This window comes from Dryobates pubescens, chromosome 9 (assembly GCF_014839835.1).
Source record: "Dryobates pubescens isolate bDryPub1 chromosome 9, bDryPub1.pri, whole genome shotgun sequence".
NCBI lineage: Eukaryota > Metazoa > Chordata > Aves > Piciformes > Picidae > Dryobates > Dryobates pubescens.
This window is the reverse complement of record NC_071620.1, coordinates 28,253,099-28,276,994: the sequence shown is the minus strand read 5'-3', so window position 1 is coordinate 28,276,994 and position 23,896 is coordinate 28,253,099. Positions and strand designations below refer to the sequence as shown.

Sequence of the window (23,896 nt, the reverse complement as noted above, 5' to 3'; positions counted from 1 at the left end):
CTGTGATACTGTGAAAATAGGTACAGAGATACGAACCAATATCCAACCCAACCCCTGATGGTAATGACATCACCATCACCACTGACGTTGGGGGCAGGCACCGGGGAAGTCCCAAACTTAGCAGCAGATGGGAACTGGACTCAGGAGATGGATTCTGGGATTGGATTCAGTAACACACAGATTGGACACCTCGCTCACCAGCCACTGAAAAAGAGGCTTGATCCTGGTAATTCCTCAGCTTTATCCTAAAGATGATGTCCATGGGATAGATTCCTTTGTTGCTCAGTTTAGGGTCACCTGTCCTCTCCACTCTTCCCCACACAAGCCAGCTCTGACTTCCTGCACCCCAACATGGGGCACACAGTTTAGCAGTGCCCTTAGTCTGCACAGGAGCAAGTCTAAGCAAGAGCCTTCCTGCAGCCCAGACCTTGGCAGTAACTCTAACTATCAGCATTATCTCTGCTAGAAGCAGCCACTGTCTGTGAAAACATGCTGTGAACTTCAGAAAGTGCTGTCACTGAGCAGAGACTGAGCTGGGAAGTCAAATCACTGAACAGAATTGGTTATGTTCTAGCTCAGACCAGGACAATGCCAAATACAAGTAAGCCATTGACTGAAACTCAGCAGGTACTGTACACAAGGCCTACACAGAAGCACCAACATACAGATTTTTCCAGGAGCTCTTCTTTCTCCTAGCATGCTCTTTGTAAAAGAAGAAACACACAACGTGTTCATCTGAAATCAGGACAACCACAGCATTTCTGTCCTGGGAGGTATAAGCATTTACTCTGTTCTTAGTTACGACGGTCCTGTCGCACAGCTGCCGGCACTGGCCACAGAGAACGTATAAACTGAGCTGCAGGTGCATGGCCAGGACTCCAGCATGCTCATCATGGGCAAGAGCATCAGCAGTACAGCTCAGCAGGAGAAGCACGTGGGGACACAACATTTTATAGAACAAATGAAAACAGTTAACAGTGGTGGGTTTGTCCTATTAACCCCCAAATTCATGGAGCTGTATATTTGTTCTCATAAAAGATGTACTCTTCAGGAAAAGAAAGAAATCTTGCACACTCCTGAGCATTCCTCAGCTCTTGTAAAGGAAAAGGTAGAAGTTACATCCTGTTCTCACTGTATCCTTTAGCAAAATTCCCTTGTGCTTTAGGTGTGATCAAACTCTATTTATGGGATATTTTTAAAATTGGGTTACATGATCTTTTGATTAAATTTGAGAGAAAAGAATTTTAAAGACATAATTCAAACTGTTCAATTTCAGTTTTCCCTAGAAACACACAGGCTGCTTCCCCTAAAGACAAACTACTTGCCTTAGCAATCTCAAAATTATCCCTGGACCCAGAAAATAAGTTTAATGTGTGCAGTATAACCACCTAGCTTGCCATGGGATGTGGGAACACCAGCGACGAGCGGTGTGAGCAATCTGGCAGTTCAGGCCTAAGAGCCTGACATGGTGGTAGGCCATGCTCAGCGTAAGTGCAGAGCCAGCTACCAGTATGCCAAAACAGTGCTGTGCCTGCAGCACTGTAACTAAAACAAGATGCTGGTAGCTAGAAACATAGTGAGTTATCTCGGGACAACAGGACATGCACCTGCATCAACAAACCTCACGTGTCATCCATAGCTGGACCAATAATCTACAATAGTGTGATGTGTGGTCACTCATAGGGGACCAATGAGTCCATGGCACACCAAGGTTATATAAATTGTAGCAGTTCCCTTGCTACGCACTTCTTCTCCTTCTTCTTTTCCTGCCTGTCCTATCTCCTTTCCTTCCATGCTTTACTGTGCCATGCTTTCACCATAGGCCTGAGCCATAGGCCTGCAATACTGGAACAATAAAGGATCAATACCGATCATATTGGTCAGCCGTATTGATTCCAAGAACCTCCATCGTCGCCATATCTGGCTAAAATGGGACATGAGGGCAAGTTGACTTAACATGTTTTGAGACCAAGGTTATTTACAATCAGCAGGTGTTTGTGCAAAATGAAGATCTGTGAAGCTGGCCTGGCAAAGAATAGAACAGACTAGACTAGACTAGACTAGAATTAACCAGGTTGGAAAAGAAAGAGCTGAAGGAGGGAGTCTGATGAAAGTAAGATGGCTCTGTTTTGGCTAAAACCAATAAAGCAGGACTAAAATAACATAAACATAGAACTTCAAAGCATATTCTGAGGGCCAAGGTGCTTGAGTGAAGCCTTTGCTTAATTACCTGCAGTTTTAGTATTAAAGTTGATACTGTGCTGCTGATGAAAATTATGTACATGCTAAACATGTATGACTACATTACTCAACTTTCCTCCCAAATCATGCTAAAAGTCACCTAGGAGGCAGGGAGAATCTGTACTGTGGTATAAAATCCACAAGAGGGACATCTCTGTGCCTCTGGCACTGGGAGTGTCCATGCTGATAGCCCTGGTACCAGGGCCAGTGATGGTGGTGCAGCATGGGCCTTTCTCAGCACCACCACCAGCTGCAGCAGTGGCTATGACTGGGAGAGAAAACAGGTATGAGAACAGTCAACAGGCTGTGCTCCTCTTCCTCCACCCAAGACATGGACACCTTTCTTGGTGACAACTGCACCTTCAATATATGGCTTAACTCACGCTGCATTACCATTAGAGCCATTGCTAGGGTTCGCATCTCCAACTGTGCTGGATGTAATCCAGGGTTTATTAATCCTGAGATCATCTTGCAGTCACTGCATTTATCACCAGCCATCCCGAGCCTGCTGTATCTGTTGCTTTGAACAATTAAACCATTTGTTTGTGTCAGAGTAAGCCATTAGTGAGGCATCGAAAAGCGAAGGCAAACGTCAATTTTGCCAAAGAGCTCCGGCAAGAGTGCTGGGCTCTGAGACACGCAGACTTCAGGATGTCACTCTTAATGCAGCAACTGGAGAGGCTGAATTCACAGGGAAATTCTCAGATTCATAGGCTTACCTGTTCACATCTTTTTGCCTCTGACACTGAAGAATGAGAAAGTACACCTATAAACCAGATAGAAACTACCAAACTGTACCAATAAAAAGGATTTTTAAGAGGAAGATACAGGCTTGTAAATGGTAGATGAATCAATAAGGCTGTGGTTCTTCATTGAGACTGAAGTTCAATAAATGACCCTGTGATACCCATAAAGGATTTTGTTAGTGTTCTGGAGGAGAGGTGATTACAGGGACCATCAGTTCTGTGCAGCTTTCTCACACACTGCAATAAAGCCATGCCTTTTAACTCTGCAGCCAAGAAAGCTCAGAGGTTTTGCCTGGTTTCCTGCAGTAATGTTAGAAGCATTCAGCACCCACAAATGAAACTGCTGGCAAAACTTCTGTACTATGCACTAAACCCAAAGTGTTCTACAGCTAAGAGTCCTCCTAAGTTCTGCAAAAAGTTTCAAAACTTCACTTACTATGAAATGTTTCTCTGAAGCTGGTTGTGTGTGTTGTGATAAGTAAGTCACACTTTTGATCTTCTGATTTACCATACAAAAATCATCATCTTCATCTACTGTCAGCCAGAAATCAGCCTGCTACTTCTGTGGTAACTCCTTACCGGTAAAACTGAATTTTGGCAATGGTGGACAGAAAACGACAGCCATACTATAGCTTGCTTGCTGTGCTGAGCTGGCAGAAGTAAAACAAAAGCCATTGAGGGAAGCTCAGTCAATAAATCTATTCCATGGATGCAGAGAAACACATCTGCACTTGGCAAGGGCTCCACTTAAAAAACAAAAATAGAAGTATCATCATTTTAGTGGACACTACTGAAACGGAACTCCTCATGTAAATCTGACACATTAGTAGCACCTCTTCAACTGCGTGCTAAAGATTTCTGCAGGCATGAAGTGGAATATTTTACCCCTATTTACAGCCATCTGTGCAGCTTTTTCCTTCAGATCAAGTTTACCAAAACTGTGATTAAAGTCCCTGTGCTTTAAGCCATCACATGTTTCTTGATAGCAATACACCAATTAAACAGATCACTGAAGTCACAGGTACTAACCACTGAACTCTCACACAGGCAGAAGCACAATTCAGTTGTGTATGTAGCTAGAGCCTGCCAATTATTAAGCCATATTCCTATTCTACTTTAAAGTTTCTCTCAATAACAAAGGGAATTCAGAAGCAAACTTGACTAAAAGTTTTAACAGGGGAACAAGGCTCAGAAGGCTATCAGTAATTCCTTATTTGACTGCACACTCTTGTGGAAAAGTAAAGTCTTTTGGAGTACATTATCTTCTTAAAGTGAATTTCTTCATCCTCTAGGCCGTGTTCTGCATTGTGGTCCAGCATCTTGGAGTGCATGGGCAGGATTCTGCTTGAACCAAACCACCTGAATGTGCTCCAGCAGCATGCCAGAACTAGACAAGAGTTGGTCCACAATTTAAAAACCAACCCCCAAAGCATATACAATGCAGACATCAGGTTCTTCACACAAAGTATTTTGCTTTGCTAATATGTTTCTACAGATTTCTTCCACATTCATTAATGTGGACCTTGGCTCAATTTTTTTCATCTCCCCAGACAGATTGTATCTTTTGAGGATGGTGATGTTTGAGCCCACACCTATTCAGTGATCATGCTGCTTCTAGCAACTCCAGCAGGTGTTATTCCTTAATTATTCTGATAAATATTTTCATGGTGAGTAAGATACTTCTAGAGTACAAGTTTTCCAAAGTGTCTTCACAAAACCTTGTAGAGGATTCTTTTACAAACAGTTCCTGTGCTTGAAAATTATTACTGTTGCCAACTCTTATTCTACTTATACCACTATATCCCCTCCCTTACCTGCATTCCTCACCAGTAGAGCAAAATGAATAGCATGTAAACTAAACAAGGAAAAAAATTAGAAAGCAAGCATCTTCATGCAGCTGGGCAGTGTTATCTGAGGTGGTGCACCCACATTTGTTTGCATGCATAGGACGAGAAAGGCTCCTGCAAACTGACAAGTCAAGGGAAAGTGAACTCACAGGTAGCAGCAATGTGACTGACAAACTATTCACTGCAGTAGAAAAGAATTACTTCAAAGGGAAAGATTTAAAGATACCTCTGGTAAATGAAGTAATTTGTTCTTCCCTTTTATGCTGTTGATAGACGTGGTGCTGAGGGAGATGGTTTAATGATGACCTGGCAATGCTGGATTAACAGTTGGGCTTGATGGTCTTCAAGGTCTCTTCCAAGCAAAATGATTCTGTTATTCTACGTTCTATACAATGCTACTGTCATACATAAAGGGTGCATTTCATTGCTTTCATAGAGATGTGTTTACGAGCTGCAATGGTGCTGTGCAAGCCTGCAGTTTCCCCTCACAGTTCCCAGGATGTTTCTAGTGTTTTTTTTTCTTTCCTGCCTTAAGGCAGTTCCACCACACAAGCTGTGTCACTGAGGGCTTTTCCCAAAGCTAATTTACAAGCTGTTTTTTCACACCCCCATTGCTAAGAAGCATTTCTAACACAACATGTGGCATGACAACTGTAGGTGCACAACAGAATCATAAAACTGTAGAATCACTGAAGTTAGAAAAGACCTTCATGATCCAACCATTAACCAAGAACTGACAGTTCACCACTAAGCCACGTCCCTCAGCACCACGTCTACATGTCTTTCAAATTTCTCCAGGGATGGAGACTCCACCACTTCCCTGGACAGCCTGTTCCAGGGCTTGACAACTCCTTCAGGGAAGAAATTTTTCCTAATGTCCAACCTAAATCTCTCCTGGTGCAACTTGAAGCCATGTCCTCTCATCCTGTCTCTTGGTACTTGTGAGAAGAGAGTGACTCCCACCTGGCCCCAACCTCCTTTCAGGGAGTTGTAGAGAGTGAGAAGGTCACCCCTCAGATTCTTGTTCTCCTGTTCTCTAAAGAACCCCAGTTCCCTCAGCACCTCCTAAAAGCACTTGTTCTCTAGACCCTTTGCCAATTTTGCTGCCCTTCTCTGAAATTTGGAGTGTTGTAAGGAGGTCTAGCCTTTCATGAGGTACAAGCAACGGATTGTACCTCTGCTCCTAGTCTACCATAATGCAAAATAAAATATGCTTACTTTGGTACCTGTAGTTTTTATGTGCAGTGCAGCAGGCTGGGGATCTACCCACAGCTGATTGCTGTACCTCAGCTGAGGAAGCAGCAACCTTCTGCAGAAGTGTCTGCCCCACCGAACCCATCTCAGCTGTCTCAGCTCTGTCTACATTCTCTTTCCCAGCCCCACCTCTCTCTCAGTACAGCAACAAAGCTTAAATATTTGTAGAGTCCCTTCTAACTAAACTGAAACTACCAAGCATGAAGAAAGGATCAATTTACAGTCGGTGAAATGAGGATGCTGGGGAAGGAAGAAGACTTGGGAGGAAGGCAAGTGCAAAAAAAGGTGGAAGGCTCAAACATTTTCCACGGTGGCAGAAATATACATACCTCTGCTAAGTGACATGGTAAAAATGTTCATCTAATATCACTCAAGTGAATCAAGGCAAAGATCTGTGCCTTCCAGAAGTTTTTACTCATTGTGGAAAACTTGGACTTGGCAATGATTTTAGGTTCCATCATAACACTCAGCTGTTGGCTTGTAAGGGCAGAGTAGACAAACATGTCACACATTATTTCAGTACCTATAGTACTATCACTGACAAAAAAGACATTTTGGCAGCATCTGGCACTAAATAAATTGAAGCTGCTGATACATATTTAATTTTGTGGCAGTGCACCCAAAATCCCTCTCCCCACATTGGGGATTAGGGATGGGGGGAAAGCAGAAGCGTGGGATGAAGGGATCAGGGGAGGATGCTTCTCCCTCCCTAAGACTGGTCGGTAGACCCTTCTCCTCAAGCCACCTGCCAGGCACAGACCCCCTGTGCTGGGGCAAGCCTGGGCATGTTTTAAGTAGAGAACTGATGGTTATCAGTTCCTGGCCTTTTTGGCTTTTGGGACAGGCTTTATGGTAAGGTTATGACACACATTAGTTTGGATGTATAAAAATGGGTAAGCTGCAGAGCACTCTCTCTCTCTCTCTCTCAGGTTTTTGCCCCCAGACAAGTGTGGATTAGAAGCAGCAACAGTTTCAAGAGGATTTTCAGATAAAAAGAGACACCAGGGAAATTCCCACAATTGCCAAGCAGCACTGTGAGTAAATTGATATATATTCCGAGAGCCTCTGGGAAATACCTGGGTTTTGTTAGCAGGGGTACCATACTGCTTTTGGATCTATCTTTTCCAAATACTGGTCTCAAACCATTTGTAACCGTTCCTATATTCTGAAGATATTCTCAACCAAACATACCAAATCTGAATAACATTTTACCACTTTTGTATATAGTTAGAATAGAATAGAATAGAATAGAAAAGAATAGAATTAACCAGGCTGGAAAAGACCTTTGAGATCATCGAGTCCAACCTATCACCTAACACCATCTAATCAACTAAACCATGTTATGTGGGAGGCAGAGCCATATTAATAAATAATTTATATATTTATTAATTCCCTGCCTTACCCCTCTTTATTCATAACAAATATGCAATGTTATCTGCCCTCAAGCTCTGGCCCAGCTGAGAGAAAAATCCAAGTGCTGCAACAATCAAAAGATTTAATATGTGGCATCACTTATTTCAAGTTTCAATTCCTCACAGAATTATTACTCAGAAGCAGTGGTGATGCTCTTTGTATTCCTTTGACCAAGCTCTGGTTGCATCTTTAAGATGAGGGATTATTTACAGCTTTTAACAATCAGTGGCTGTCATTTGATGCTTTACTCTGTTGCCACCTGTCATTATTGCTCAAATAAAAGCTGTCATGCCCTTTCCTGCATTTCTTTCTCCCCACTCTGTTCATGTACAGCTGTTTGGTGATGTGAAAGTGCCCAGAGTAACCACTAACACCACTCAGCCTGCCTGGAAATAAACTCTTCCTAGCCAGACAGTTCCCATGTCCCACACCAACTACTTATAACCACACAAGGGACCAGACAGTACTGTCATTTCCAGAGGCAGTGCCAACTTAGAGCTTTTCTTCAACTACAGACTGATGGCTTCAGTCTATCCCCATCAAATTCTTCTTTGGTTTGGAACATGCATCTTGCATTTCCTTCCGGGAGCTGCTGAGTGACTTGGGTTAATCCAACATCCCAGTACCTCTCAGTGAGATGGCACACAGATTTTGCTGAACTGTTTCTCCTTAAGAGCCAACAAATCTTTGGAATATCTCAGTATCAAACATACTACACAAGTTCTCACTTTCAATTGTGTTCAAACTGCAACAAGAAAAAAAATGCACCCAAAGTAACAGTTTTAAGCTATCAAGACAGCAACTAAAGCAACAGCCACACTATAAAATTAGTCACTTCTACTAGAATAAAGATGATGTTAAGGATAAAAAGCATAGAGGTTCTATATAAAACACAGCCAGTGTGTTTTGCAAAGGAAGCCAAACTTGGTGCCTTTGGTGACAGCTGTCTGATGGTATCAGGAGCCTTTTCATTTTCCAGTATACTGGATGCTTCTTTACATTCCTCTGTAGCAGAATGATACTGAGGTGCTGCAGCAGGTCCACAGAAGGGCAATGAAGATGGTGAAGGGTCTAGAACACAATTCCTGTGAGAAGTGGCTGAGGAACTGAGGTTGTTTGGCTTGGATTAAAGGAGGCTCAGAGTAGTCCTGGTCTTCTCTACAACTCCCTGAAAGGTGGTTGGAGCCAGGTTGGGGTCAGTTGCTTATCCCAAGTAACAAGAGGAGAGGAAATGGCCTGAAGTTGTGCCAGGGGAGGTTTATGCTCGATATTAGAAGAAATTTCTTCCCTAAAAGGGTTGTTAAGCCCCAGAACAGGTTCCCCAGGGAGGTGGTTGAAGCACAATCTCTGAAGAGATTTAAAATACCTGTAGACATGGTGCTGAGGGATATGGCTTAACAGTGGGCTTGGTAGTGTGTGGTTGATGATTGCACTCAATGATCTTAAAGGTCTTTTCCAGCCTAAATGATTCTATAATTCTATCAAAGATACTTATTAAAATAGCAATGGCTGTCTTCTACCTCTGTCTTGCCTCAGGAAAGGTATGTGCAAAGCACTACTGTATCAGAGCACAAGATCCTTGCTGTGCATTTTTGTTGAGTTTCTTCATCTCGCTACAGGTCATTAACCTTTCACTTCAGGTATGTAATGAGCAATGACTTCTCTAACAAAGGAAATCAGCTGTGTTACCAATGGCAACTCTGCTTTTAAAGACAGGCACCAGCCCCCTGTGTGTGCACTTGTTATTTTATTTTATTTTTTTCAAATAATTTCTAGAATGAAATAAGAAAGGTTCCCCTTGGCTTCACCCTGAGCTGATAATGAAGAAACCCTCAGTGAAGTCTACTCCCAAGGAAGCCTTCTTGAATAGAACTGATTAAAAATAAAATGAAGTTTCTACCTAGGAAGCAAGATGTATTGCTTCCTGCTTCCCTTCACCAGGGTATCTTGTAATTGACTGAAGTGTCCAGTTAGCACTGGTCCAAACAATTTAATTTAAAAAGGAAAAGAAGGGTAAAAAAAAAAGAAAATAGTCAATTTCCCCTAGTTTCTAACAGTCAGTGTCATTGACCAACACCAATATGCTGAACTGTGAAATCAATGCAGGACCTTAATTACACTGAGGGGAAGCACAGGAAAACCCTGGTGGGGTCTTTCTTCTTCACTTTAATTAGGTACCAGATTAATGTACATCTTGAAGCACAAACCTAAAAGTTTATCTTAAAGAACCTGTTGATTTAACACCTCTTGTGCAAAAGTAGGATAGACAGAATAGCTGCAACTAACACAGGCTGGAAAACGTCATTGCAAGATCCATGTGATTCTGTATCAAATTATCAACTATAAAAAGGTGTGTTTATTTTTCCTGACATCAGGGCATATAAGTTACAAAGGAGATGATAAAAGCTGACAGATTCAGGGCAGCAAGCTAGAAGAAAAAGAGATGTAATTAAAAAGTAGGTTATTCTTAGGCAGAAATTAATTGGGAAAGACTTGATATCTCTGTTGTTTTGTTCACACTTAACAGTGGTCAAACCCCCAAATAATACCAGGGAGCTAAAAATCTTAAGTAGCTGGAGGAAGGCATTAGCAACTAAATACTTATTTTTCCTGTCCTACCCTGTATCATTCTACTAATTAAAGTATGCTTAAGCCTTATGCCCTTAAGTCTCCTCTTCCTTTCATCATTTCTTCTATTAACTGAGCTTCCTCTTCTCCAAAAGCAGCAGCTGTGAACTACTTCCCTCTAACATCTTGTTTGCAAGCCCACCTTCCTCCTGAAGTGAACATGCACTACACTGTCTCAACAAAAATGTGAGCCTTGAAGTGGTACTGGAGATCAAAGGAGAATCAGGGCATCAGGGCACGTGAACCAGGGCAGGATAGACTTAGATTAGACATCAGGAAGAAGTTTCTTCCTGTGAGGGTGGTGTGACACTGGAAAGGGTTGCCCAGAGAAGTTGTGCAGGCTTCATCCCTAGAAGTGTTTAAGACCAAGCTGGATGAGGCCTTGAATACCTGGTCTAGTGGGAGGTTTCCCTGCCTGTGGCAGGGGAGTTGGAATTGGATGACCTTTAAGGACCCTACCAACTCAAGCCATTCTATAATTCTATGAAATCGCCACACACCACAGACAACATATCAGTGAGAAAGCTTCAAGCTTGGAAGGAAACAAGATTGATGGGAGAAAATGAATGGAAAAAGAGGTCCTCTTGCCTTTTTTTTTTCCCCTTCACTGCTTTGCATGTACACAGTTGGGCCTTTGAGCTTTAAATATTCTGAGCAGAGGACTGGAATCCTCTAAGTGTGTGTATGAGAGTGTAAACATATAGCAAAATTCAGCAGCTACACACACCGCTTAATAGGACTTTTAAACTCCTGAACTATTCCTCAGCTTCTAGTGTTTCAATTTCTCATTCATTAAAATTTTGTAAATCCAATAGGAAAACACAAAGCAGTTCTGTATCTGCATGAACAAATAACATTTAATTAACAGTAAGAAGAATGATATGGGTTGGTACTACCAAGAAGATCCATGAGGTGCAATGCATTTTCTCCATTTTACTGGAAAAAGGACTGTTTAACTAAGAACAGTACTGTCTGGCAACAGTAGACCCTGAGAGGGGAAATTCAAGCATGCCGTTACTGTGTATGTGACCAGATCTGCTGGTTGTTTCCTCAAAAGACTCAAGAAAGTTTGTAAATCCACCTTAGGGAAGTGGTTTTCTCTCTCTTTAGGACATTGCCTACAGAATCAGATGAAAAGGCTTGTGGTAGACTAGGAAAACTTTAAAGCTGCACAAAAATTCATCAGGTGAGCAGAAAACACAGGGAATCCCCATTGTCAGAAGTAACATAGTTAATCCACATATTCCCATATAAAACTTACATTTAGTTCCTAACTCCTTTTCTAGAGTACAAGTGACTAAACGGCAACTTGAAATCCTACCCACGTTAAACCCACTTTACAAGTGGGTTTAATCACCTTGGTACAGATTTACTATTCATTTATAATCCAATTTGTCCTGGAAATAACTAATATTTCAAGCACCCAACATCAGAGATATCTGAACCAGTATAATCTCATTGCAATTAATAGCCTCAAGCCATTCAATTGCAATCTATCACTACTCAAACAGCACTGACTGCAGTTGCTTTCGATTTTTTTTAATGTCTCCTGTAAATTTGTTGTTGTATAGATGTTTGAATCACCCTGAGCATGGCTTCCAGGACAAGATGTAAGCAGTAAATTATTAGCATAAATTATAGTAACTAAGCAGATATTCTTCATCTTTTTAATTTTTATGTGTCTTTAAAAAGAATGGTGAAAAGAGTATGGAAAAAGAGAAGGAAACCCTTGCTGTTATTTTAGCAGTGGTCTAAATCTCCTAATAAACATTAATGTGGCTGTAGGCCAGTTTAGACAGGATATAAATGACTCTCCTCCACTCTACTCCTTTCTTCAACCATTAAAGTTTACTTAATATTCATGAATAATATTTTATACCCCTGGAAGTTAAAAGCCTCTCTTTATTCACAGAACAATTACACCTCTGGCTGTATCATAAATTACTTAGCTCGTCAGGACAACATACATACAACCTTATCTGGAGGACCAATGCTAGATCTGAGAGAAGAGATTTGTTTTCATGCTTAATAATTATTAAAAAGTGTTTTGATATTTATTTATCAAGAGTGCTCTTTACTTATGTGTAATATGGCAAACATATCACAGTCAGTGAAAAATGTGAAATAGGGAATTTTTACGAGTGTTTGTGTTTCCTTCTCCCACACAGAGAATTTCCCATGAGATATACACATGCAATTTTGTGATTGATCTTCCCAAAGAAAGGTCTAGCTGGAGGCAGCTGGCTTGGGCTGGGAAAAAGCAGGCACCAAACAGGCATCATTCTCATTATGACAGGCAAAGGTAGCATTGAAGGCAATATTAAAACACTTTTCCTGCCTTGTCAAAGCTTCTCCTGCACCTAGGATGAAACATGCACAACTTTCCACACACTGAAGTTCCAAAAATATATCTTTTAGTTCCACTGGAAAAGCAAACAAACAACCCCCAAAATAATACAAAACAAACTAAAAGAGTTTTGTGGAAACAACACATGAATTACAGCTTTGGCTCCGTAAGCTTATGGACTTGCTGCTGGCTTAACACAGACTGCTCTAAACAAGACTCACTCCCACGATGGAGCGAGAGGGAGACACATACAAAAAAGTCCTGTAGGTTGAGAGAAAGAGAGTTTAATGGAAAGAGACAATGTACAATTACCTTAGCCAATTTTGCAGGAAAGCACAGCAAAAGCTGAAGCAGCATCACAAGCCAGCGATAAAACAACCCACGCACCCCACAAGCCCACAGCCAGCCCAGCAGAAAAGACCAACATCCCAAAATTGGAAACTGGAAGCAGCACCAGAAACAGGAAGCCTCTCATGTTAGATTTGAGACTACAAGCCCCACAATACTCTGCTCCAGCCAGCACGTTCATTTTGAAGCTGGCATGATGTCAGCAGATTCAACTGAACCCATGACAGCCCACCTTATTTTTCAATTAGAAGAGGGTAGATTTGGACTAGATATATGAAAATTTTCTTCCAAAGTGAGGGTGGTGAGGCACTGTCCCAGGTTGTCCAGAGAGGTGGCAGGTGCCCCATGCTAGGAAACGTTCCAGGTCAGTTTGGACAGGGCTCTGAGCAGCCTGCTCTAATTGAAGATGTCCCTGCTCAGTGCAGGGGAATGATGACCCTGAAAGGTCCCTTCCAAACAAACCAGTCTATGAGTCTGTTATTCTGTGCTGTATTCCAAAACAGCTAAGACTAAGGAACTGTTTTAGTCAAATTTCCATTCTCACCCTGCAAAAGTTTTCAGACAAATTCATGACATTGATTGAAACTGCAGTTTATCTATTCCAAAAGCAGCATTTTCTCCCATGAAATAAGGACAAGGTCCATCCTAGATCTAACAGGGATACAGTAAAGCTCAGTATACAAAAACATCCTTCTGATGTAATAAATAAGGTTGAAACAAATATGCTTAAAAGATGAAAACCGACACCGACAGAACTCTCTACTAAGTACTACTTAAATGTCACTTTCTACACCACAAAATCTGTAGCACATGCACCAGAGAGCAAGAGAACAACTGTATGCTTACTTTTAAGAGGGAAAGGGAATTACAGGTTTGACAAGACAACCCATGTTCAAATTAAACACTGCTTTGCATTATTTACACACACAGACTGTACTTTTTAAACAACACTGGCATTTGGAATTTGTTTATATAACAATAAAAATAAGGAGCATTACCCCTGCTTCACGTTCCCTGACTCTGTGTGTTACCTATAAAATGATGGCATCCTTGGTTTGCTGTAGTAGCTGTTGTATAGTTTCCTTGTAACCAGTCCCTGTGTAGAAGAACGGAGTGTGCAGGTAAAAGAACAACCCCGAAACTTAGTTCCTTAACAGACTATTGTTACAAGTAGCTTTTAGTTCTGTAAACTAAATGAGACACTGCTGATGCTTGTTAATATGATAGTAGAAAACAGTATTAGCACTGGCAATTCAGGATAGGCTGGCAGCAATTTCCAATGTGTGTCAACCTCCAACTTTAAGAAAACCCAAATTGAACAGTAGTGGTCAAATACCTCCTAGGAGAGCAACCACTGGATCTCACTTTGTTCTCACTGCTCACAAGCTGAGTATCAGCAGTACAGGGGACTTGAGAGAATCACAGAAGCATTTAGGCTAGAAAAAAACCTTTAAGATCATTGTAGCCAGGTGGAGGTTGGTCTCTTCTCCCAGGCAACCAGCACCAGAACAAGGGGACACAGTCTCAAGCTGTGCCAGGAGACGTTTAGGCTCGAGGTGAGGAGAAAGTTCTTCATGGAGAGAGTCATTTGTCATTGGAATGTGCTGCCCAGGGAGGTGGTGGAGTCACCGTCCCTGGAGGTGTTCAAGAGGGGATTGGACGTGGCACTTGGTGCCACGGTCTAGTCATGAGGTCTGTGGTGACAGGTAGGACTTGATGATCTTTGAGGTCTCTTCCAACCTTAGTGATACTGTGATACTGTGAGTCCAGCCACTAACCTAACACTACCAAGTCCACAGCTGCACCATGTCCCTTAACACTACATCTGCCATTTTTCAAACATCTCTGGGGATTATGATTCAACTGTTTCTCTGGGCAGCCTGGTCCAGGGCTTGACAACCCTATCAGGAAATAAATTTTTCCTAATATCCAGGGAGGCCATTTCCTCTTGTCTTATTGCTTGTTTCCTTGAGACCAACACTCACCTCACTCCAGTCTCCTTTCAGGGAGTTGTAGAGAGTCAAAAGATCTCCCCTCAGCCTCCCCTTATCCAGACTAAACAAACCGCAGCTCCCTCTGCACTCCTCACAAGTCCTGTTCTCCAGACCATTCACCAGCTTCCTTGCCCTTCTCTGGACACACTCCAGCAGCTCAATGTCTTTCTGGTAGTGAGGGGCCCAAAGCTGGACACAGTACTATTCAAGGTGCAGCATCACCATACATGCCCACCATACAACAAACAGGGAGCTGGCTGCACAAACAGAAAGGAGAGTAAGTGGCTTTTTACTGTTATTATATTGCGCATTTCTCCTACTTCAGTTTTACACTGTGTCTGTATTTTGACTGTGTCACTTCAAAGCTGTGCAATATAATAAAGAAAAATGCCACTTACCTGACTTTCCATAACATGGTCTACAAGAATGCAGCATCTCACTAGCATGCTACAAATTTGGATGTCAGAGGAGAGAAAAAATCTGTTTTTTGACAGCGAAGAATGTCATGTAGCCTAAAAAACAAATAACAGAGGGTTTTTGCTTCTCTAAAGGGAAAAAAATCAGACTGTATTAATTTTTCTGCTAAGCCAATCATTCAAGTTTTCCTTTCAGTGAAACAGAAGCTATTTCTGCCATTATCTGCCACTCCACATACTATTTCTAAGAGATCCACACCTTGCTCCTAAATACGTTTTCTTTGCTGATAAGTAAAGATTCCTCCAACGCACATCCCACTTACTGAATCTATTTAAGCCATGTTGGGAAGCAGGAACAAGGGTAACAAAGCTGGAGGAATTTCATAGCCAGACACAGAAGATTCTGTCAGTAACAGCCACTGTTTCTAAAACTACAGAAAATTTACTGCAGCTTTATGGCGCTGTTCAAATGTTCAACGAGGCTGATATAGTTAAAAAAGCCCTGGACTTAGAGAATGCAGCAGGCTGGCATATGTCCTGCCACAGCATAAGGAAAATTAATGAAAACATGACTTATGAAAGGGCAGGACAAAAAAATCCCCAAACAAACAACAACCAAAATCAACACAACAAAGTCAACAAAAGAAAACAAATCCCTACTGAATTCCTAGACTACATTACAGTGTGGTCACGGTAACATTTATACATCCAATTTTGTTTAAAGAAATAAAAATCACTTACCCAAATCTCCTGAAGCTTTCACCACCACAGATAAACAACAACAGTCAATTTTCAAACAGGCCTACGCCTTCAAAACCTGAATCTCAGTTAAAATCCAGTTGAAATTTTTTTGGCAATACCTGTGCTTCTAAAAATGGCCCAATGTATCTATGCACTACAGCACAGCTTTTTACTACGGGTATGACTTTTTATCAGTGGGATACTGGAAAGACCTTCTTAGCATTGTGTTAGTCACAGTATCGTGAATGTGATAATAGAGAACAGGAACATTAATGCAAGAAATGTCATCATCTCCTCCTCAGGTTTTCTGAAGTGTAATGTTACCTTACTTGAACCAAAAATAATGCAGCTGTGACCTGGAGACACAGATTGGCAGAACATGCTTAGCCTGGAGAAGAGGAGGCTCAGAGGAGACCTTATTGCTCTCTACAACTACCTGAAGGGAGGTTGTAGCCAGGTGGGGGTTGGTCTCTTTTTCCAGGCAACCAGCACCAGAACAAGAGGACACAGTCTCAAGCTGTGCCAGGGGAGGTTAAGGCTGGAAGTTAGGAAGAAGTTCTTCATAGAAAGAGTGATTGGCTATTGGAATGGGCTGCCCAGGGAGGTGGTGGAGTCACCATCATTGGAGGTGTTTAGGAAGAGACTTGATGAGGTGCTTGGTGCCATGGTTTAATTGATTAGAAAGTGTTGGATGATAGTTTGGACTCAATGACCTCAAAGGTCTTTTCCAACCTGGTCAATTCAATTCAATTCAATTCAATTCAATTCAATTCAATTCAATTCAATTCAATTCAATTCAATTCTATTCTATTTCTGTAACAGCACTTCAATGAGGGCAGATGTGGCTTCATATTGCAGGACTTAAAGCCCTGCCTCTTACAGAAGCCTTTCTTTTGGCAACAAGATACTCTTCTACTATTTTCTATTAAAACTTGGATTAAAGGATAACAAAGTTTAAGATTAATGTTTAAAATCATTTGCAGGTGGATAAGCATATACATGAACCACCCAAAAGAAAGGAGAGCACAGCACCCACATAAAGGCAGACTACCCAGAGCCATTTGACTTATGGAAAGAATTGCAAGAGCAGCTACAGTAGAGGTAAAGTCTCTACATTAAGTCTTCATGATGAGCACTAAGAGCCTGTTCCACTGTTTGAGTGCCCTTTCAGTAGAGAAGTTTCTTCTAAACTTACCTAAACTTAAACCTTCCCTGGCACAAATTGAGGGCACTTCCTCTCATCCTATCACTTGATATGAGGGAGAAGAGAGTGACCCCCACCTGGCTCCAATCCCCTTTTAAGCAGTTATAGAGAGCCATAAGGTCTCCCCTCAACTTCCTTCTCTCCAGAATACAGAGCCTCAGTTGCCTTAGCAGTTCCTCAGAAGACCTGTTCTGCAGACCCTTCACCAGCTTTGTTGCCCTGCTTTGGACCAGATCCAGCACCTCAGACTCTTTGGTTTTTTAAGTGAAATTATTGCATCCGTAGCCCTAGTTGAATTATCCTATACCCCACACTGAGTAGTCCAATTGTAACAGACAGGGTAAAATTGCCACCTGGAAATGAAATTCAGTGCCAGAGTGGCAGGGCTTTAAAATGTTGTATTTAGACTAATAAATGTTAAATATGTCATCTGACAGACCTGAAAGCAGGCTACTACAATTCTGAGTAATAAAGAAAAAGCACTTCAGAAGCTTTAGACTAAGCACAATTCATACAGCTAAAAAGAGAAGAATTAGTGTGAACACTAAGATCTATTTTTGCTGCTTTACCAATGTCCTCTCACTGCTTCACAGATAGATCTACAGGAAAACTAACAGAACTGTCATTTCAACCACAGGAGCTTTTCTCAGAGTAACTTAATCCAGATTATTAGTTTATCTGAAAACAATCACACTACCAGAAGGGCTCTCTGATTATTCACTCATGTTTCTAGTGTTAATACATGGAGTTTTATAAACCAAACCCAGCTTTTGGAAGACTCATGTCTCTTGAGTGAGAGTCAAGTATGGTAAACAAATTCCAGCTCCTACCATCATGTGATGTAGATTTTGATCTTTTAAAAGCACAGTCTAACTACTAATTATAGTAAGAACTCTCACACACAAATGCTTCATTATATAATTTACAAAGCAGCAATGTGATCATGTCTCACAGTGATTCAGAGCAATGTTAACCCATCTCAGAAACTGCAAACTCAAACCACAGCAGGGTGCAGAATCAAGCTTTTTGAAGTATTTCAGGCCTGTAAAATCATTTCATCTCATTCTGCATTAAAGTAGCTTTGTTGCACCGCTGACACTGGAAATTAGTTCCCTCTAGCAGCAGCAGGAAATGTAAATTAAAATATGCATGTCTGAAGTAAAAAAGAGATGAGCAGTTATTGATCAGGAGTGACCTCCACACGCCTTCATGCAAACTGGGAGAGGCTCCACACCCCGCAGAAGTGATAGTTTTCATCACTGAAGTTCATCAAGCGTGCTGGCACTGTGGTACACATCCTACCAGCATCATGTGATGCATGCCTATGAGCAGACATCAAGAGCAATTAAAAAGAAGATAAAATGCTGCGCAATAAGAATGTGGAAAAACTATAATGGCTGAAGATCATAGAATCATAGAATTGTTATGGTTGAAAAAGACCTCTAAGGTCAAGTCCAACATCCAACCTAACATCACCATGGCCACTAAACCATGTCCCAAAGTGCCATGTCTATACATTTTTTTAAACCTCTAGGGATGGTGACTCCACCACCTCCCTGGGTAGTCTATTCCAAAGTCTGACCACTCTTTCAGTACAGAATTTTTTCCTAATACCCAATCTAAACCTCCCCTGGCATAGTTTCAGGACATTGATTCTATCACCTGATACCCGGGAGAAGAGACTGACACCCACTTCACTACAACCTCCTTTCAGGGAGTTGAGGGGGCAGTGAGATCTCCTCTCAGCCCCCTCTCCTCCAGATTAAACAACAGTTTAGGCTTGAGGTGAGGAGAAAGTTCTTCACGGAGAGAGTCATTTGTCATTGGAATGTGCTGCCCAGGGAGGTGGTGGAATCACCGTCCCTGGAGGTGTTCAAGAGGGGATTGGATGTGGCACTTGGTGCCCTGGTCTAGTCATGAGGTCTGTGGTGACAGGTTGGACTTGATGATCTTTGAGGTCTCTTCCAACCTTAGTGATACTGTGATCATCACCAGCATTAACCTCAATACAATCAAAACACTCCCTGACATACAAGGCCATGCCACTGCCTATCCATTCTGAGAGTTGTAGCAGCCATTGCTTGCGGCACTCCAGTCGTGTCGAGACCCCGCCACACTTCTGTGATGGCTACTACATCATAATTTGCCTGATACAAAATGGCTTCCAGCTCCTCCTGTTTGTTTCCCATGCTGCATGCATTAGTGTTCATCACTTGCTGGTTTTTCATTACCAAACCAGACTTAGCACAGGTATGCTGTGGGGCAGCCCTGACTGATTGTGCTTGCCGTGGAGGTTGAAGGTGGGCAGAATATAGCTGCACACATTTCAAGACTGGGATTGCCTTTGTAAAACATCTTATGTTGCTCCCTGTTTCCAATCAAGCACATGCAGGCAGGAGGACATATCCCACTATATGTATGTTACTGAATATTCCATGCCAGTTATTTCCTTCTGTGCAGACTGGCTTGTTTGGCAGCAATGAATGCCATGAGCAGAGAACTGTCAATGCCAGCAAGTGGCTAGAGATACACCAAAAAATATTCTGTGCATGACACCTGAAGTAAGAAATTCTGTGCCCCATGGAAAGTCAGAGCACAAGGGGAAGATGATGGATCAGGAGGGTGAAGATGGGTACGTGTGAAGCCAGGTAGGGTGTGGGAAGCCAGATATAGATACCCGGAAGGAATCACAGAATAGTAGGGGTTGGAAGGGACCTCCAGATATCCTTGACCCCAACCCCCCACCACCAAAGCAGGATTGCACAGGAACCCACCCAGGCAGGTTTTGTAAGTCTCCAGCGAAGGAGATTCCACAACTCCTCTGGGCAGCTTGCTCCAGTGCTTTGTCACTCTCACCATGAAGAAGTGTCTCCTCATGTTGAGGTGGAACCTCCTGTGTTCTGCCTTGTACCCTCATTGTTCCTTGTGCTATCATTGGGCACTACTGAAAAAAAGACTGGCACCTTCATCTTGACATTTACAGACACTGATAAGATCCCCTCTCAGCCTTCTCTTCTCAAGACTGAACAGCACCAGTCCTCTCAGTGTCTTCAGCTATAGCCAGGCTGGTCCTGTGAAACTGCAAAGGACCAGTTGCCATCCCAGTTATGCTGAGGGATGGCAATGTGAATTACTGCTTTGTGCCCAGAAGAAAGAAAATAAACCTAGCTCCACACCTAAAAGCCTGGCCCACTGTCACCCTGAAATATTTATCATGTGATCTAGTTGCAATGTTTTAAAACACCTCTTCATTTGTTAAAAGGACCAGCCAGGATGTACACAGTTCCTAACATGCCACCATTAGAACAGAAACTCCGCATTTTAGACAGCAAGTCTGATTGGAAAAGGAGGAAGATGCATGTAGCAACTTAGTTTAGAGCTAGTGCAGATCATGTAGAGTTGATACTGAACTGCAATGACTGAGTCTGTCACAGGCACAAGGAATTACATGGAGCACTATGATCACAGCACTCTGCATTCATTTACTATACTGATCTCCAATACAGGGGCCACAGATGTGCCAGTAGCAGGCTAAGCAAAAATTTGCATTCATACAAGAAATGTCACATTAACAATGCTGATCTGAAAGCCACATTGCAAAATATGTGGTATTAATCTACAAATAAATATGCCTCACTGTGATGAGCTGCAATTTGTCATTTGTTTATGAAACAAGACAGAGGACATTCAATCTCCCTCCCAATGCACCTAAGAGAAACTCCTTCAGTCGTACATCTATTTCAAAACCCTGAAAGCACCAAACCCAAAATAAACTAAGCAGTGTGTGTTTAGGATACCAACTTTTAACAATTCAGAGGCTGAATTTAATGTATAAAAGTTGGATGAGAATTGAAGAAAGGAAATACTAGCCCATAATTATGCTATAGTAAGACAGGATGTGCTTTAGTTCCCTTTGTTGAAGAGACTCAGAAAACCATCACTATAAAAACATGCTACAATGAGAAACAAATGCCATTTTAAACAGCTTCACTTCCTACTTAGGGTAGACCTGAGAGCAAGGGGAGCAAGCATGTAGGAAGGAGAGTGCTTGAAGGAAGAAATAAAAGCACAGTAGCTGGTACTTGTCTGCAATAATATTATCGGCCTGCTGAGAGCAATTACAATAGCACAGACAGCACTTGCTTTTTTGTGACCTTATTGCATTAAAACTGAAGCAAAACCCTCTAAGATTCAGCAGGGAATTTATTAGAAAATTTTAATGCCAACTTAAATTTGATCCAGAGGTCTCAATATTAAAGGTCATATCCATTACTATACAGTGGGAAACCTTGCATCTCTCTGTTCCTCTGTTCCACCATTTCTCAGGTTTGTTTTCTTTTGTAAGAGTAGGTCAGAGTCCCCTTCTCCCAGCTTTGCAGCATTAGAGGGACAAGACTGCTATTTACATTTTAAAAAGCCTTAGCCAGCAAGGAAAATAAAGAATGGCAACCTTATTTTAAATGAAAAGTTGAAAATGGAAAGCAAAATTAAGCAGCACTGATTCAGTGTGCTACACAGCCACATTTTACCACCTTCTGTGGATACACAAAACACGTAACCTCATCTTCACTGAATTACCTGCCACTGCTTTCAAATCAGCTCTCATCATGACAGAAGCATCAGGCATGGACTGACTATTGACTTGCACAGAGTAGTAAAAGCTATGCAGTGTTTTTTTCTCAGCTCCAGTTCATTGCAAACCTTTGAAATTGGGAGTATTACCTCCAAACTAATGGAGTCACCGTTCCTGAAGAGATTTAAAAGCTGGGATTTTAAAGCAATAGTACCAGAAGAAATGGCTTTGAGCTGTTATGGGGAGGTTTAGGTTGGATATAAGGAAACTTTTCCTTGAATGGATTGTCAAGGCCTGGAACAGGCTGCCCAGGGAAGTGGTGGAGTCCTCATCCCTGATGAGATTGAGCAGCCATGTAGATGTGGTGCTGCGGGATGTGGTTTAGCGGCATGGATTTTTTTCTTCCCCAACATGAAACTGTACTAGAGGAAAAAAAGCTTGTGTCCTAAAATGCTTATGTAATTTTGGTGCTTTCATTCTAGTGACTTCTAGAGTACCTTGAGCTCTTCAGTACCCATATTAGTCAGCACAAACACATGAACAGAAGTCCAGATCCCTGCTATGAATCTGCTTAGCTGTAATGAATAAAAGCTATCCTCTCTTTTCAGCCTATAAGAATATATATTATGGATATTCCTAACACTTGTTACTTTCTCAGCAGCCTCACTTAGGTTTCAAAACACATCCCACCCGATTACCTGGTAGCAGCAATTTCACTCTTCCTCAAAAGTACTGGAAAACATGGCAATTGAACAAGTCTCCTCTCAGCCTCCTCTTTTCCAAACTAAACAGCCCCAGCTCCCTCAGTCACTCCTCATAAGATTTATTCTCCAGCCCTTCACCAGCTTCGTTGCCCTCCTCTGCACTCACTCCAGCACCTCCACATCTCTCCTGTATTGAAATGCCCAAAACTGGACACAATACTGGAGGTGTGGCTTCTCCAGAGCTGAGTACAAGAGGACAATCACCTCCCTACTCCTGCTGAACACAGCTTTTCTGATACAAGCCAGGATGCCATTGGCTTTCTTGGCCACCTGGGCACACTGCTGGCTCATACTCAGTTGCTTGTTGTTTAGAACCCTCAGGTCCCTTTCTACCAGACAGCTTTCCAGGCACACTTCCTCTAGCCTGTAGCATTGCTTGGGGTTGTTGTGACCCAAGTGCAGGACCTGGCATTTGGCCTTGCTGAAGCTCAACCTATTAATGTTGGCCCACTGATCCAATCTATCCAAGTCCCTCTGCAGAGCCTCCCTAGCCTCATGAAGATCAACACTCCCACCCGACTTGGTGTCATCTGCAAACTTACTGATGACACACTCTGTGTCTTCATCAAGGTCATCAATAAAGATGTTAAACAGAAGTGGTCCCAACACTGAGCCCTCAGGAACACCACTTGTGACTGGCTGCCAGATGAATGTAACTCCATTGACCACCACTCTTTGGGCTCTTTCACCCAGCCAGTGCTTTATCCAGCAGAGTGTGTGCTCATCCAAGCCATGAGCAGCCAGTTTGTGCATGAGAATTCTGTGGGAAATGGTGTCAAAGGCTTTTGAAAGTCTAGGTAGACAATATCCACAGCCTTTCCCTCATCCTACAGTTAGGTCATCCTTTCATAGAAGGAGATCAAGTTGGTCAGGCAGGACCTGCCCTTTATAAACCCATGCTGACTGTGCCTGATCCCCTGGTTTTTCTCTATATGTCATGTAATGGTGCTTGAGATAATCTGTTCCATGACCTTGCCTGGTTCTGAGGTCAGACTGACAGGTCTACAGTTTCCTGGCTCCTCCTTTCTTCCTTTCTTGTAGATGGGTATTACATTTGCTACCCTCCAGTCCATTGGGACCTCCTCAGTTAGCCAGGACTTCAGGTAAATAATGGAAAGCGGCTTGGTGAGCACATCTGCCAACTCCCTCAGCACCTTGCTGGCCCCATAGGCTTGTGTGCATCTAAGCAGTGTAGCAGATCACTGACCACTTCCTCATTTATTAATGAACTTTTATATGTCTACTTGAAAAACTGCAGTTCACCTTTAGGTTCTCAATTAAAAAAACAAGTACAATTGCAAACCCCACAAAGAGCTGCTTCCTTATTTCTCCCTCACTGGCCCTCACCTAACTGGAAAATAACAGCAGTAACTAGGAAGT

General features: G+C 42.2%; 1 protein-coding gene across 2 annotated transcripts in view; it reads right to left on the bottom strand.

The window, feature by feature from the left end:
• The window catches only part of LYRM4 (LYR motif containing 4), a 76,234-nt gene that overhangs the window by 26,742 nt on the left and 25,596 nt on the right, over window positions 1–23,896 (bottom strand). Inside the window, exon 3 of one of the 2 annotated variants that reach the window (XM_054164083.1) lies at window positions 15,304–15,330. The exons of the other annotated variant lie outside the window; for it this stretch is intronic. Coding sequence (XP_054020058.1) covers window positions 15,322–15,330 — 9 coding nt within the window. The 3' untranslated portion in view covers window positions 15,304–15,321. Of the gene's footprint in view, window positions 1–15,303; window positions 15,331–23,896 lie in introns of those variants that run through there. 2 annotated transcript variants of the gene reach the window in all.